At 38.6% G+C, this 18519-nt stretch overlaps 1 protein-coding gene across 3 annotated transcripts in view; it reads right to left on the minus strand.

The window, feature by feature from the left end:
• MACROD2 (mono-ADP ribosylhydrolase 2) overlaps positions 1-18519 on the minus strand; it is a 1326034-nt gene that overhangs the window by 383180 nt on the left and 924335 nt on the right. For all 3 annotated transcript variants that reach the window (XM_084624011.1, XM_084624010.1, XM_084624009.1), the window contains exon 7: positions 15207-15237. In XM_084624011.1, the coding sequence (XP_084480137.1) occupies positions 15207-15237 (31 nt within the window). The remainder of the gene's footprint in view (positions 1-15206; positions 15238-18519) is intronic.

Raw genomic sequence — 18519 nt, forward strand, 5'->3', positions numbered from 1 at the left:
AATTATACTACTACTGATAGAGATTAGATAAGACATGTTTAATTTACTGTGTTCACCACTTGTTGCCTTATTTAAAAGTATTTGACAAATGGAGAACACATTGGAGGGAGGGCAACTGAATGAAAGGGAGAATCAAGCATCTCAACGTCAAAAAGGTTACAGAAACCAGGTTTGTGTTCCTTAGAAAAGAGATTATGAGTGGGTCTCACTAAGATATACAAAATTCTCAGGTGAACAGAAAGCATAATTGCCAGAAGGCTATTTGAGCTACTGCAAACATAAAAACGAGGAAGTGTGAACTTAAGTGAAGAAAGCTCCATCAAAAAGGAATTTGGGAAGCAATTCTTTACACAGATAGTAATAGAAACAAGGAAAGAACTGCCCAGAGCAGCAATCAGTGCAACTTATATAAAGAGTTTAAAAATGAATTGGACAACTATTGGAAAGAAGAGTGACTGAGAAGTACCAGTGGTAGGCTCAAGGGAGCAGGGGTGGCAGATACACTAGTTTCTTGACTGTCTCTTGCTCCAAAATTGTAAATGTCTGACTTGGTTCCCATCAGTATCCAGGGACACTTTTGGGATCTTTCTTGTATCTAAATCATGTAAAAGATTTGAATAAAACTATTAAGTAGATATAGCAAATAACAGGGTTTGCTGTCACTTAAAAGAGATGTAGACATTTTAGGTAATGGAGTGACCATGTAGAAAACATAGCCTAATGGTCACAAATTGCACTTAAACTAGCAAGGAAGCATTGAATATATTAAGAAAGCATAGGTTAAATTAGAGTAGGAACACAGTGACTAGGAAAGAAATTGGGTAAGGTTCTGATAACTGCTCACATTGAGAAGTATTTAACTCAAGTAATCCCACTGATTTTAAGGGTAGCACAATGTGGCCTTCAGGATTTATGGATAAATTATTGCAGCCTTCAGTCTAATGATTTCCTGGAGTAAAACAGGGCAACATACCAGATTCAAAGGATTAAACTAATGTCTATGATTTAATGTAAGTGTTCTGTTTATTTATATGGGAATTATGGCCCTGATTCAACAAAACATTTAAACACATGTTTAAGTCCATCCCTATCCAATGCACAGCAGAGGCTTGAATAATAGGTTTAATTTTAAATATGTGCTTCAGTGTTTTGCTGACTTCAGGTCTACTAGGATGATCACCAATCTGTTGTGAGGAAGCTGTAATGGGTTTCATCGTTACTGGACAAGGGAAGACTATGAGACGACCTAATAGATGAATTCACAGATGTTAATAGTTTTTAATAATCTATATGAAAAATAAATATTGGGGAGTAATTTAAAACCAGGGATCATATAATGCAAGTTACAAAAATAAGAGAAAACATGGAATTCGAGCAGAACTATTCCATACAAAAAGTAGGAAACCCATGAAATGTGTTGATAGTAACGGTGATAATTGCAAATTAAAAAAATGAGTAGATAATGAGAAAACAACATGTATATGGAGAGAAAAGAATTTAGGACACCAGGCATGACAAAATGGGGAGCAAAGGTTGAAATATACTCAAAAAGAAAAAAGGTAAAGTGACCTCTTCTTGTCTGCTTAGAACACTGACATTGACAAAATTGGCTAAAGATGTTCATTTATTAAACAGAACTTCATTATCAAGAAAAATAATCTTGTTTAAAACAGGAAGAGTTCATTAAGTGATGAGGTAGTTTGGTTGGTTGGTTTTCACATTTACTGGCAATGTTGCTCATACAGAAATATTTCTATCAATTCCTACTCAAAAAGCATTCAACTACATTCCGGGGTCAAGATCCACATAAAATGTATGGTAATCATTGTGGCAAACCTACAAGGAGGTCAACTATAATAATAATAACAAAAAAACCCTGAAAAGACCAAAAATAATCTAAGAAAAGCTTAGAAAATCAATTCTTTTCCAACAGATGCCTGAAATCCCACTTCAGTGACTGCCCTTAATGAAATGGTTTTGAATAAACTCTGCAATTATTAAAGAAATAATAGTTAAATTTTTTGATGTGGATTGAATGCAATTTTGTAAAGCCTTACGTATTAAAAAATCAAGTATCTTAAGGTTCCTAATAATCTGATTTGTCACATGTTGAATGTTCCACATTACTTCGATGCCAAATGTGATGGATTCTACTGCTGCTTCCGATTACCTATATTCAGTAAAATAGTGACAACTCATTAATCAGGCCATAGGACAACTGGTCTGGTCTGAGATGCCACAAAATGGAATTTTCATTAGGGATGACAGATAAACAATGCCAACATGCACACACATTATCTATATCATAGCTGACAATTTGATTAGAGGAGAGCACTGGGTCTAATGTATTTCTATTAAATGAACCTACTGGCTTCCAGTACATTAGTCTATACTAAAAGCTACCATGTTATAATCCACAGAGTACACAGAAAAATAAAAAGACTCATAGAGCAGTCCACAGTTATTAGCGAGCATCTAAGTAGCGTTATCATTTCCGCCCAGGGCCAAGGTCACATTTATTACTATGCAAAATGCAGTGACTTCTAGTATCTTTCTGGTTTTGGAACTGGGTTTTATTTCTCTAAAATGGACAAAAAAAATCTTCTCTTAATTGAGAGGGTTATTTAGCAATTATGTTGTTCTTTTTGCTCACCCCTGATAAGAGAAAAATAAAAGAATATAATCCACTAGTAACTATAGCTTGAAAAAAACTTGATTTTACTTTGCTGGTCCTGTTAACGGCAGCAGGTTAAAAAAAATGTTCGGAACTCATCATGGGCTGCTATATTATGTTTACAACCTACAATGAAAAGCATGGTTAAAAACCTATCAATGGTATAATATTTAGTACCTATTATGGACAGAAGCATAATACCTTATGGTAATTAAAGACATAAGAAAATGATTAATGTTCTTCGGCCATAAAGTGTATCAACTGAAAAGCTATTATGATTGCACTGTCGAAAGCTCACAGCCTACACTGGGCAATTGTCCTGATGAATGCAATTTACACGGATATATATTCTGCTTACAACTGATATTCATTTTTCAAACTTTGGTAATGATCTGGTCCATAAAGCTTAAACTATACACAAGGTACTGATCAATCTTGGAATATTTAATTAACTGCAATCCTAATATTTGGAACTACTTTTGTTTAACAGGTTCTAGGCCTTCTAATCGTGGCTTTTCTGCCGTTTGAATTCCAAACAGTTCATGGTATCACCCGTTCCTTTTCAGAAATGCTCTTCTAACATCATAAAAACAAAGGAATATGAAAGTGAATTCTGAAAACCTTTTAACTGTCTTTCAGCTGGACTGATGTATTCACATTTAACAAGAGGAATGATGCAATTACTACAGTCACAACCAAGATTCACTGGTGCATATTTAGGGCCCCAATTCAGCAGGGTGCTTAAGCATGACTAAACTTTAAGCACATGAGTAGCTGCACCGATGTTATGCACCCGTATGCTCCAGTATTTTGCGGAATCGGATAATTACAGGTTCTGTCAATATACTGTGTAGCAGGCCAAATTTCAGCAGCAGCAATGCAGATGCTCAGAGGGTGTGTCTGGTAGCATCTAAAATAATCTGTTATCAGCACCTCCTAACAACCAATGGACAGCTCTGTAGTACACTTAAAGACTGTACAGCCTAATTCTCATTTACACTAAGGCGCCTTTACATGACTCTGGTCAATTACATTTATATTGATTTTAAGTCCTGTTCACACAGCCAGAAAAGTGTGAAGGGGTGTTAGTGTATGAAAATGAGAATCAAGCCCTATATAATACACTGATAATCTCCCCGCCCAGCGTTAATAAGCACAAGTGACAGTAACCCATTTGAGAGTCTCAAGGAGTGGTTAGTGCTCCAGAAGTAGAGAGGAAGGTGACGGTATTGCTCTTATTGACCATACAGTGCATGTAGTCTCCACTGGATGGGTTTTACCATTGATAATCATATATGGAGTAGTAACTCAGTAGGAATTAAGTTCCAACATGAATCAATCCTATGGAGGTTCAGATCATTCAGAACTATATTCAAGTACCCTTTCACACACTGAAAAGTACCTTATTCAACAAGTGGTCTAAATTAAGTCAATGGGACTACTCATTTGGTAAGGGGCTACTCAGTTTTAATAAGGAAATTTCACTTGCTCTTATTGAGCAGGAGAACAATCACAAAATGTGAGCATTAGATGATATTTTCTATGTGGATGCTGCAAAGCTGTTACACTTTTAGGTTTTGTCTTATTTTTCTTATGCTAATGGGCAAAGAAAATATACTAGAAAATTTTATTCCTCAATTCCCTATTATAGGTAAGCCCTTCACCTAAGCATTTAACGTAACATAAAAAACTTTACAAACCCCACTGAGATAAAATAAATACTGTGTTATTCAAAATTAAATTGGAAAGTGGAACCTGAGCCTGATGGGCAGAGACGGTGCAGCTGCCAGCCTGATTAGCCTGGGGCTATATACAGGCTCAGAGGAAGGAAGCAAAAAGGGGAGAAGCCAGAGAATGGAAGGAAAGGGGTAGCTCTCCCCTCCTGGCTCTAAGAAAGAGAAGCCCTTAACGGCTGGAACCCCCAGCAATATATGGTGAGAGGTGGTGGGTTTGCACTGTGTAAATAAACTGCACCGGTGACTGCTGAGCTAGAAGGTCTCCTCGTGATTTTTGGCGCAGAGCAGAGGCAGGACCAAGGGGGGCCCTGCTATGCCCTGTTACATCTGGCTTAGTCCAGCTGTGGATCTGGCCCAATATGTAATTCTGCAAAATAACACTAAACTAAGATCACAACAGTGGATAGTAAAGAACAACATCATGAAGAGGGGCACGACTAAAATAAAGCATCACATTCAGAATGCAACTTTTAGAAGTTATACACATGCTACATCATTTTCAAAAGCATGGCTAAAGAAAATAATTTTAATTATTTTACAAAAATGAGTCGATTTGACTGAAGACATTTAATTCATTTACGTTGCCACTTTTCTCTTTTCTTCTGTTATCCTGTTCATTGGATTAACAAATTGTCTTGGCAGGAGCCTGTTACCAATTATCATTAACGTGACAAAGATTTTCTGCGGTGGCCCCAACATTTCCACCTAAACCAAGAAGCCAACTAGCTCCCATGAGATCACACACCAAATCACTCTTCACTATTTAATGTAGGTGAGGTTATCTTCACTGATCTTGGAAACTAGTGCATGGTGACTCTTCTTTATCAGGACTAATCTATTCGAGCCTCGGTCTGCAGCACTGACTGACAAGGTACTGGACTGGCACTCAATAATTTATCACATCAGCCTAACCATAGGACTGCAAGCAAACACTTTGTTTATGGGTGGTACTGGTGACAGACACACCAAAGTGTCTCCTTGTTCCGTCCAATGGGGCAAGTTGAAAGATTAGGCTGTCAGGCAAGCATGAGGCCTCATTTGTCTTCTGTGCTGCATAGGTTGCCCCGCACTGCAGCCAACAGTTGGTTGTGATTAATTTGTCAAGGTTGGCTATACAATGGAAATGAAGAAATGGATTGCCAGTTAGATTTAGCCTTCTCACTGAATGCCCCTCAATCCAGTGCCATTCTACAGTAGTGACAGCTTAGAAATAAACTGAATTCAGCTCTAGTGAGCGGAAACCTGATCCTAAGTGTATTTTAAAGGAGTAGAAGGGGTGTACAAGGTGAATTTTTTTTCTATAAAAGCAGTTCAGTGGATGCTTGACTTATATGCCAGACTTGCTGTCAGGTACACAAAAAGGCTATCCATGTTTATTTTTGTAGTTAGCTTGTTAAAAACGCACTGAACTTTTGATTTAAAACTTAACAGTACACAACAAGGTGCACAGAAGATTTGTTTCTGAACACCTCACTCCGAAAAACCCTGAAGGAGAATTTAACATATATACCACTACTGCCAAAAAACCCCAAACTAACAATGTTTCTATTTTGTACAGAAGCTGTTAAATACATGCAGAATTCACGCTGAATCACACACCTAGAAAAGTGAATTCTGGCATTTAATGTTATTCATCTGTGATAAACCATCTGTGTTTTCATAATCTATTTTTACCTTTCATTAATGTATTTACTGCTGCAGAGAAGGTTATTTTTAAGCTGAAGACTAGGATCCCAGTGGGATGTATTAATGAAATAGGAAATAATTCCAGAGCTGCCAGAGCCTCTATATTTATTAATTCTTTATTTAATATATGTCACATACAGTAATCAGGTATGCTTTTAAGTATCAGGATTGGAGCCCCAATCCTGCAAAGACTTATGAGTGTGATTTAACTTTATGTACTATGAATAGTCTTCAGTAGGACTATGTAGATTGCATGAAGTTAAAGCATGTGCATACATGCAGTATCGGGACCTAACATTTAATGTTCTGGTGAAAATACTGCTGTTGATCTTTATAGCTCAAGGAAATCTCATTACATCTCTGGAATACCTATGTTATGCCATTAATTTGTTCTTGCATTATTGTCAAAAAAAGGTTGTCCACTGCTACTTTGCAAGGTCTCAGGTAGGGCATTTAGAAAAAAACTCCTCCAGACTGTTATCTTAAAAAAGCTGAGCCAAGAAAAGGAACACGATGACCAATTTTCAGAGTAGCAGCTGTGTTAGTCTGTATCCGCAAAAAGAACAGGAGGACTTGTGGCACCTTAGAGACTAACAAATTTATTTGAGCATAAGCTTTCGTGGGCTACAGCCTACTTGCAGTAAAAGAAATGAATAGCCTAAAATTCAACCGTAGGCTATTGAAACTGCTTTAGGTATGAGGAAAGAGAAGCTAATAGACAGGAGGATAGGAGAAATAGAAACAATAGAGATTAAAACGGATTTTAAAATTAACGGGACATAATATTTTCAATTCAACACCTCAAGCTGATGTATTCAGTGATGCTTTGCATTTTATAGACTATTTTAAAAATAAAGCAGCCCTGTTTTTTTATTTTCTGAAAATTCATCATGCTGTAGTAGACGCTGAATTTTCTTGTTGTCACTGAATTTTTGTTGCTGATACTGAATTTTCTTGAGTGTCACATCTCCAGACAGAAGAAAGGTGAATAGGTTCTCAGTATTCCGTAAAACACAGTGGATTAAGCAGGTGCTGAAGAGATAAAGTCAGAATCCATTTCCAGGCCTAAATTGAGCTATCATTTACACAACCAACTACCACCAATTGGAGGCGGAGGAACTACTAGATCAGAGTGGCCAAACTTACTGACCCTCCAAGCCTCATATGACAATCTTTAGAAGTTCGCGAGCTGGGGCACACCTGCCAGGAGCTCAGGGCTTCTGCCCCATGGGAGAGGCACCTGCCAGGGCTTCAAGCTTCAGCCCCACTGAAGCTTCAAGCACTGGCAGGTGCACCCCACGGAGCTGAAGCCCCAAGACCCCCCCCCCCCGCTGGGCAGAAACTCCTACCCCACTACCAGGCAGAGGTCCCGAGCTCCCCCAGCCCCCAAGTCTGGTGGTATGTGGAGAATAGGAGCTTGGGGGGGGGGGCTTGGTGAGTCATACTTTAAATGTAAAAGAGCCACATGTGGCTCACAAGCCAGAGTTTGGCCACCCCTGTACTAGAATATACCTTCTAAAACAAGACCCCTGTTTGGAAACACTAACAGTTATTCATTATAGTGCACTGTCTGACTTTTTTTTTTTAATTCTTTCTCTGCCTCAACTGCAGTTGCTCTTTCCAATGATGTATGGCGGCGTTCCTATCTAGCATAGGGATAGAAAAGGCAAGGAGCATGGAAAGCAGAAGCACCTATTCTTGGCTCTCAGGTATTTCGATTAGGCACAGAAAAGAAATCCGCTGTGTCGTTTTTTTATTGTGTTGCTGCACAATGAGCTAGTACTTGTCATAATATTAATACGTTAGATGTGTTACATAAAATCCCTAGTATTCAAGTGTACATCTCCCTCCACCCATCAGAGAGATTTTGAAGGTCACTTACGACTTCCCCTTTATTTGCCCCCCCTTTCTCTCTCAGCTCCAACATGGCAAAGATTGCACATAGAGGGCCAACTTCAACATCGTATGCAGCCCCTTTGCACCACCCTGGCAGTGCAGAGGCCAGCGTGTGACAGTCACTCACCAGCAGAAAATTTCCTTGGAAGAGGGAATTCCCTGCTGTTGTAAAACCAGCAGAGCCAATCTGTGCGCCTACCACACCCGTCCACCATGCCTATCCTCCACTGGTGCAAGGTCTAGAGACTATACACTAGAGGAGTAAGTTGGAATGGACCCTACGCTGCTCTCGCTCATGCTGGAGCCAGCTAGCACAGAATCAGGGAGCTGTAACCTGATCCCTGTCAACCCCCTTTTTCTCCCGGGTTGAGTGGGACTCAGACACAGGAGAGAACAGAGCCCCCATTGTATTTTTGCACAGCAAGGCTCTTTTCCCTTCCTCTTGCTTGCTGTCTCAGAGACCTTAGCATATTTCTGTCACTTAGGAGGGAGGCAGTAAGTAAGAGGGAGTCTCCGCACTGGAAAATTTACAACCTAAATACTAGGGCTGTCGATTAATCGCCGTTAACTCACACGATTCATTCAAAAAATTAATCGCAATTAATCACAGTTTTAATCGCACTGTTAAACAATAGAATACCAATTAAAATTTATTAAATATTTTGGATGTTTTTCTACATTTTCATATATATTGTATTCTGTGTTGTAATTGAAATCTAAGGGTATATTTTATTACAAATATTTGCACTGTAAATCGTGAATAAAAAAATGAATCGCGATTAATCGCACTGTAAAAATGATAAACAAAAGCAATAGTATTTTTCAAGTCACCTCATACTAGTATAGTGCAATCTCTGTCATGAAGTGCAACTTACAAATGTAGATTTCTTTTATTACATAACTGCACTCAAAACTAAAACAATGTAAAACTTCAGAGCCTACAAAGTCCACTTAGTCCGACTTCTTGTTCAGCCAATCGCTAAGACAAACAAGTGTGTTTACATTTACGGGAGATAATGCTGCTTTCTTATTATGTACAATGTCACCAGAAAGTGAGAACAGGCATTTGCATGGCACTTTTGTAGCCAACATTACAAGGTATTTACATGCCAGATATGCTAAACATTCATATGCCCCTTCATGTTTCTGCCACCATTCCGGAATCAAGTCAAAGTTTCTCCTTGTTAAATAGATCATGTGAATACTGCTTTCAGACTGTTGAGAGTTAATCAATTTACATTCTCTGCTAATAATTTCTAAGTATTTAAAATATATTCCAGAGAGAAAAGGACTGAGGGTAGGAAGAGAACAATTAGTAATGTGGACACGATGCTTTCTGAAATAAGATCTCTGTTAAATAATACATGTGACAATCTCTTATACAAGTACTATTGAGATTTCTAGAATTATTTAAATATTATAATTGCCATTTAGTAGCTGCTATATTTATACATTATAGATTTATCATACATAATAATATTTAACTATGTTTAATGTTAATAATAATTGCAATTACAAGTTAACCACTGAAAAAACATAGATTGCTATCCTAGTGACTCTCAGATCAGCCCCATTGCAGCAACAAACACATGTTCCGGTAAACTTTACTCTTAGCTGAAATCTGACATTGTCCAAAGTAGGTGCTCAAATGCTAATTTATTCTCTAGATGTATTATGTGAAATTGCTGTTGAAAGAAACCACAGAACACAGCCAAAGAAGTGACATGAAGCTAGTTTATTTGGACTAAGGAAGTGCAGATGGGGTTTTTGGAGGTTCTGGTGAGGTCAAAAATATTAGCGATTAGTTTTAGCAATAGAAGAGAATCTTAATATGAGAGGAAGTGTCCATATGTGGACTTTTGGAATTTTGTTTTGACTGGGTACTTTTGATAAGATCTGTTATTTGTCGTTTCTTCTTTGAGGGAAACCCTCAGGAACTTACTTAAGAAACGTTGGGCAACATCTTCCTCCCAGCACTGACTAACAGCACACCAGGGTCACACATGCTGATAACAGAACTCAACCACACTGGGCTTTCTTTTTCCTGATCTAGAATATGCTGTGACCACACCAAACGAGGAGAAGGATTCACATGGCTTCAACTCCGTAGCTCTGTCCTAAGTAACTCTTTAGATATAAACCTAGGGCTCCTGCTGTTACTCTCACCCTAGTATACCTATTCCACTTACTCCTCCACTCTCTTTACCTTGTGCCTCACACAGTCTGGTTTAGCATGCAGGACAAACTTAACCTTGCAACACTTTGCTTTGACCAGAGAGGCAAGCTAAAAACAAGACTGAACAGCCTGATACTAGAAAACGTGTCTGGTCTCAAGTCCGGCTAACAAGGGTGCATAATATGTGGGTTCCCTGTGAATTTCCAGCAACTAAACTACAAGCATCAAAGACATTCTGCATTCTCCTAGCTTTTCCTCTTCAGCTACATCTACACGGCAATTAAAAACCCACAGCTGGCCTGTGAAGGAGATAGAAAGAATAAGGGAGTTTATTAAAATGTAGAAACAACATCAGGTGCATGCATCTGATGAAGTGGGTTTTAGCCCACGAAAGCTTATGCCCAAATAAATTTGTTAGTCTCTAAGGTGCCACAAGGACTCCTCGTTGTTTTTGCTGATACAGACTAACACGGCTACCACTCTGAAGCCTATTAAAATGTAAACTTTCGTAGGGTTTTCTCCGCATTTTTGTTTTGTTTCGTTTTCCGTTTTAATTCTTTTTTAACGTCTTTACTTTCTAAGTGAGTTTAATAAGTATTAAAACTGATTTCTTGCATTGGTAGAGTACAACAACAAAAAATAAGTGGCAATAGTACCTCAAACTTATATCACAAGTAATATGGCAGTAAGTAAAACACAGGAGTACATGGATGATAACATCCTAAAATCCCTATCCAATGCTCATATGTTTCTCCATCCTCAGAATCTATGATCTGCCACGAACACATGGCAAAACATGAACCCTAATTTAAGAGAATTCTTATCCTTTCCCAACTATGTATGCTGCCTAGGTTTTAACTTGGCAACTCTCAAGATGCGCAGTGAAATTAGTCGCACGTTTACGATCCCACATCCACTTTCCCTTTTGCAAAAGTTCCCAAATGTCGGAGTCTTGAACACTGGTTAAAATACATGAAAATCATGGAATCCATGACTCCTATAGCAGCTGCAGCAAAAATGCAGCCTTTAAATAACTCTTTGTTTTTACAAGCTGTAATGGGGGCGGGGAAGAAGCGGGAACCAACCACGTTAGGTGTGAAATTCTGTGCTTAGTCTCTTTCCAGAGATGTCTTTTCTGGAAAGATTTCCAAAGCACATTTTCTTCTGGTAATTGTGAGTAAATCAGATTTATTAATGGTGACCAGTGTAAACAGTCTGGGAATGTAGGTGTTTGATTTAAAAACAAAAACAAAAACTTTTCAAACAGATATTGACCTTTCTTTGAACAAGGAAAAGAGGAAAAAGCACTGGAAGACCCTGAAAAGGAGAATTTACATCAGAATTGTTTACTTAGTTTGGCCTTACTCCAAAGTGCAGCATAAGTTAAGTTTTCTAGAAGACAACCCTCCTGACAAAGTTAACCTCAAATATCTTTCTCATCTTAAAATATATTAGGTAAATATTGTGGCTCTGTTGCTTGGTAATTACTCTAATAGCTGGCAATTCCAAACAATACTGGATTGACTGTGAACAATCCTTGGGAATTCTTTCCGATTATTAATTCAATATGTTCCTGCCATAAGAGAAAGTACTTGTTAAAGTCATCTCTCAGTTGACTAATAATAAATACTTATACTCAGCTCTTATACCATGCTTTTCAATCAGTAACATTCAAACCATTTGCAAAAGGAGGTAAGTAGCATTATGCTGGTTTTACAGGTGGGGAAACTGAGGCACAGAGCGCTACCAAGGAGATTACAGGGACACAAGAAGTCTCCATTCCTTGTGCCTTCTCTATTTTTTATTTTTTGGCTGATCATCATTTTATCACTATATCAGAGATTACTAAGAACTGCAAGTAAAAAACAATACAGTTTTTAATTCAGAGAGTCTTTGGGCCTGATTCTAATCTGTTTTACACAGACTTACAAGAAATAAGCACCAGGCCTTTTCTAACTAATTTTTTTAAAACATTTAATCCTTCCTTTGAATTCATCAGTCTTGAAAAATGAAGACACCCCAGAGTCTTCTTTTAGACTTCTGGCATGGTGCCTTAATGGAAACCTGCCTCTGGCCTTCTCACGGCTTTAACTTGTTCAAGTTGGAACATTTTCTAAGTGTTTCGAAGCATTCTAAGAAGCTGGAGTGTGGAGAGTGCATTTTGGGAGGAATGCAGACTTTTCCTCCATCAAACGTCCTCTCATGAAAAGGAACCTGCTGTTAGCCAAAACTTAATAGGAGGCTTACTTTCGTCTTCACACCTTTTTTTTCTGAGGAAGGAGTGTTCTGAAGTGATACAAACAGGAAAGGCTTTTCTCTGGAACAGAGTGCCTAAGGAGACCAGGGAGAAGAAAAGCAAACCAAGCATTTACAAGACCACTGAGGAAAACACAGGCCTCAATCCCACAATTGGATCCACAGAGGTGGAACCCTACAAATTGACCAGAGCCCCGCTGAGTTTGAGTTGAAGCTCAACTTTCAGTGTATGGGGCTCTGCATGTGCGCATGGTTTGTCTGCAGGGATCTGACTGCAGAATCAGGGCCATATATTATTTAACAAAGAAAATAAATATTTTCTTATTAGCATGTGTGAAACAATATTCATTATAAGAGTAGCTTAGAAACAAGCTTATGTGACATATTATCCCATAAGATCACCTGAAGTGAAGTATATTTAAAAAACAAAACCCTAAGACCTTACCAAAACAAGACACTCATTACATACACCTCTCCCCATAGAGAGAGGCTGAGATAATAAACACCATATGCCAGGTGTGCAGCCACGTTGCTTAATGCATAACTGGAGTGCACTCAGATATTATTGTGATGAACATCTATATGGACTAGAAAAAAGTCACTTGCTGTCCTAGGCAATGGGAATCCCTAAAGCGTGTGTGTGAGGGGGAAAACACAACCACCACCAGCACCACTAAGCAGATCTTTGTGTGTTGTGTATGTGCCCTGGTTCCCAAATGTATTACATAACACAACATCACTGGCAAGTTCATCACTGCACAGGAACTGCTGTCACCCTTTCTTAAATCTGTCAGCATTTCAGATCTCACACAGAGACTTGCCCTTAGCAGCTACCAGATGAAAATGCCCTTTCAAGAGTCATGTCTGAGAGTTCTGAAAAAAAAAAGCAGGGATCAATAGCTTGGTTTTTTAAAAAAGTGTCATTCTCACATCTCCTTGAAAATTAGATGGCAAATATTGAAATGCAGAGCAGGAGCTCAGTTAGGAGTTTGCGTGCTGACAGCCTTTTATAAAAAACTATGGAAAACCAGAGTGTCTTGGCAGAAGTATGCTCTGTTCCTTGTACGCCAATGAAAACAACAAATACATATGGAAACTCCATCTGCCATACTATATAGTGTTTCAGCTGTGCCTTAGCTTTTCAGCTTAAAAAAAATTCAATGACCATCTCAAAAAGTACCATTACCTGGGAAAAGGAACTCAAGGTTCTATCTAACTTCCTTTTAGTTACCTCAGGGAACCATGTTTCTTGTATGCAGGGGCTTACTTTCTATTGATTAATCCAGCTCTCATAAAATGAGCTGTAATTGTTTGTGCTTTTCATTTGCTAGTAAATTCCATACACATGCATCACGTCTGGCGTCTTTTTGCAAACTAATAAAAATATGTCCATGTTAAGACTTAAGGAAAAAAGTGTGTACATTATCCAAAATGTCCAGGAATGAAACCCAGAATTTTCCCTAGAAGATAAGGGATTTGGAGACGGAGGCAAAGATTTATCTGCAATAAGTCCATATCTGGTGATTTCTAAAGTTTCTAAACTGCAGCTGTAATCTTCTCATCAGTAACATTAATACAGCTGGAAGAAGAAAAAAAAAGAACTGTACAAGAAAGTAATTCCTTTTCCACTTTCTGAAATCTGATTCAAATTAACAACTATCAAAATAATAAGCCTGGAATCAGCCTATCCAATGCTATACTGATACTGGTACATGATAAAAAGATTTTACATTTTTCTTACATTAAAAAAATAATAAAGCTGTCATGTTTTTGTGAATCTTTTTTCTCCTGCATAATATCTGATTAGCCAATCCTAATATTAACTCAGCACAATGGCTGCAAGTTAATATATCTGACGTTTGTACAATAACTAAGTAATGATTATTATGGTGGCACTTAGTTCTTCCATGATTTTTTACATTTGCTGCACTGCTAGTCTCTCTATTAACCTTAAGAGAGATTAAAAATAACAACACTACCTATTATAATTCTATATGCATTTTAAAACATTAAATGCAAAAAAAGCAATTTACTAGATTTTAACGCTAGAAATATATTTGTATCTACCAGTAAAGAATCCGCTCCACCCCTAATAGTCTCCATTCATTTCTCCATGCTGCTTTTTATGTATGGCACACCCTCCTTGAACCCACCTCTTTCCACCTCAAATAACTCTTCAATGGTCATCTGTCCTGTGATTACTACAAGAAAGTGGATGACTAACAATGGACAGGTTGACTTAAAATAATAAAAATGTATATTCATATATATAAATATTTGCCATCTTTTGATAGTATCCCTCTCCCTCGTCCCTTCATAAATCACCAGATGGGGAGCAAACAAATTAAAAAAATAAAAACAACAAAAAATGATGGAACTAACAAGACACGTCCCCATCACTGTGGCCACTTTCCCTGCACAATGTACAAAGTTCCTCATATCTTAGTTTTTTGTCTCCACAGAACCCTATCCTGAAAGCATTTGCTCATGCTTAACTTTGCACCACTGGAGCCATATGGGTGTAAAGATAATAACGTGCATAAGTTTTTGCAAGATCAGGGCCTTAAACTATAAGCTCTTTGGGGCACAGACTATTTTACTTGTACAACAAGATCACAATCATTGTCAGATTGGATGCTGTTTGTATAATAATAATAAAATAATAATTCATGCACTAGCCAAAATGATCTACAAAGGCACAAAAACATCTGTTTAAACAACACCAACCATTTGCTATGAAGAAAACCCGCTTAAATGGTACCTAATTAGAGGTCTTACTTACCATAAATTCCTGTTGAAATACAGGGGAATGCCTGTAAAAACAAACAAGAAAATAAGTGGGATTTTTGGTTTTGAACTTATTAAAACCAGTACTGTTTTTAAAATGCCTATTTCTCACCACTGATAGACGCATAGATACCTAGGACAGGAGTAGGGTACAAGACATTTGTTTTCTTCTAATACACACAGTAGGGATTGAAAAATTCAACCCCTGGGTTAGAAAACTTTCCCTGGCCAATGAAGGCCTAAGGAATGAAAACACTGCAGTGTTTCCAGCCCTTTAGGTTGTGAATGTGCCAAATGTGAACTAATGCTGCGCTATCTACAGTTCTCCTGCTGCCCATAGTCGCACAAAGGCATGTCTACACAGTGAAGAAAAACCCATGGCAGGCCTGTGCCAGCCGACTCAGGCCTGCAGGGTTCAGGCTGCGGGGCTATTTCATTGCTGTGTAGACATCTTGGCTCAGGCTGGAGCCTGGGCTCTAAGACCCTGAAGGTGAGGGATGGTCCCGGGGGCTCCAGCCTGAGCCTGGAGGTGTACCCAGCAATGAAACAGCCTCACAGTCTGAGCCCCACGAGCCCGAGCTGGCTGGCATGTGTGTTGACATACTCAGTGATGAGCTGCCAAAAGCTGAAGAATCGGTTCATTTAGTCACTCCAGGTCTTCGGTGGCACCGAAGGACCTGCCGCCGAAGTGCTGCAGAAGACCCAGAGCACCGCCGGGTGACTAAAAATTAAAAAGGGATTCTCAGGGGAGCCTCCCCAGCCGAGAGCTCAGGCAGGCAGGACAGGACAGTACCGTGCGCCGGATGTGGCCCGCGGGCTGGCGTTTGCCCACCCCTTTAACAACTGGTTCTAAACAGGCTTCAAAATTTAACAACCAGTTCGCGCGAACTAGCTCCAGCTCACCACTGGACATACTCCAAGACTCCAGTTAGTCGCAAGCTTGCAATTGAGAAATGAGCACCAATTGCCAATAAATGTTAATTTAATTCTGCTTCCACTGATTGGGAAAACTACAAGCAGCAGTGGAGAAGTAGAGCTATTCACAGGAGAAAAAGGATCCAAAAAAGAGAGGAATAGCTAGGTTAGCAGAGATATTCATACCCCATGAGCACACCTTGTAGCTGCAGGAGACCAAGGGAAGGGTAGAGCAATAGATTGCAACCAAACGGTAAGGAACTCTGAGGATTTTTTGCAGAGTGAAGGGTGAGGAGAGAAGCCAGAAGCTGGAGGAAATGAAAACTAGCACAGACCTACTAGCTAGAAGACAATACAAAAGATGGAGCTCTTAAGTAGTGTCAAAGGACAGTAAACTGAGAGTAAAGACAAAACACACCCTCTTTCCCTGCAGCTGGTCCTGGTTAGTAATTTTAATCCTCTGCTTGTAGGTTCCTGATACAAGTCATAACAGAAAAATCATACATTTTTAGGCTGCAAACAGTCATTATAAAAGTTACACAGTCAGCAGAGAAATTCAAGGTAAAAAGGAGTGTTAGCAATATTCTACCAGTCATTGAAAATTAAATTCTTAGGATTGTTGTTCACTTCTAAAACCACCGCCTGTAGTTAACCACTAGAGGGCTCCCTGGTAAGTTGTGGGGGTGGCAATAACACAAGAACTACAGGAAAAAAACCTGGCACTGTTTCGAGCTAAATATCACCATTCTCTGAAAACTCAAGAGTTAAAATATTTAATAAATCATGACTGTTTCATTATTACAGGAAGCGGGCAGCTGTCACTGATAGACCTCAGACACCCCATTTTCTTTTATTACAGTATGTTATCTTCAGAATAGCCGGGAACTTTTCCAGCATTTTGAAATCATGCTGGGCTTGTGTGCCATACTCAATACACATCCATTGTTGCTAACGTTTAAGAGTTTTTTCCTAGGGACAACTTTCCAAATAAAGCAGAGGCCTGAGAACACTAGGCCCCCAGATGCTAGAGAATTCTGTGTGCAGGCCAGGGAATTTAGGGGTTTTATATTATAAACATCAAGGATCTAACAAAGATACAATTTTTCAAGCATTTGCTTTCAGGCCACAAAATAAATAAATAAATAAATAGGGCTGTCGATTAATCTCACTTAACTCATGCGATTAACTCAAAAAAATTAATCGTGATTTAAAAAATGAATTGCGATTAATCGCACTGTTATACAATAGAATACCAATTGTAATTTATTAAATATTTTTGGATGTTTTTCTACATTTTCAAGTATATTGATTTCTATTACAGCACAAAATACAAAGTGTACAGTGCTCACTTTATGTTATTATTTTTGACTACAAATATTTGCAATACAAAAATGATAAACAAAAGAAATAGTATTTTTCAAGTCACCTCATACAAGTATTGTAGTGCAATCTCTTTATCATGAAAGTGTAACTTACAAATGTGGATTACTTTTATTACATAACTGCATTCAAAAACAAAACAATGTAAAACTTTAGAGCCTAAAAGTCCACTCCGTCCTACTTCTTGTTCAACAAATCACTCAGACAAATAAATTTGTTTACATTTATGGGAGATAATGCTGCCTGCTTCTTATTTACAAAGTCACCTGAAAGTGAGAACAGGCGTTCGCATGGCACTTTTGTAGCCAGTGTTGCAAGGTATTACATGCCAGATATGCTAAATATTCATGTGCCCCTTAATGCTTCGGCCACTATTCCAGAGGACATGCTTCCATGCTGATGATGCTCATTAAAAAAATAATACATTAATTAAATTTGTGACTGAACTCGCTGGGGGAGAATTGTATGTCTCCTGTTCTGTTTTACCCGCATTCTGCCCTATATTTCATGTTACAGTAGTCTCGAATGATGACCCAGCACATGTTTGTTTTAAGAACACTGTCACAGCAGATTTGACAATATGAGATTTCTAAAAATAGCTGCAGCACTGGACCCAAGGTTTAAGAATCTGAACTGCCTTCCAAAATCTGAGAGGGACGAGGTGTGGAGCATACTTTCAGATGTCTTAAAAGAGCAGCACTCAGATCGTGGATCATTACTGAGCAGAACCTGTCATCAGCATAGAGGCATGTCTTCTGGGGTGGTGGCTGAAGCATGAAGGGACATATGAATCTTTAGTGATTCTGGCACGTAAATGTCTTGCAACGCCATCTGCAACAGTGCCATGCGAATGTCTGTTCTCACTTTCAGGAGACATTGTAAACAAGAAGCAGGCAGCATTGTCTCCGGAAAATTGTAACCAAACTTGTTTGTCTGAGAGATTGGCTGAAGTAGGACTGAGTGGACTTGCAGGCTCTAAAGTTATACACTGTTTTATTTCTGAATGCAGGGTT

This window comes from Lepidochelys olivacea (genome assembly GCF_965140295.1).
Source record: "Lepidochelys olivacea isolate rLepOli2 genome assembly, chromosome: 3".
NCBI classification, from domain to species: domain Eukaryota; kingdom Metazoa; phylum Chordata; order Testudines; family Cheloniidae; genus Lepidochelys; species Lepidochelys olivacea.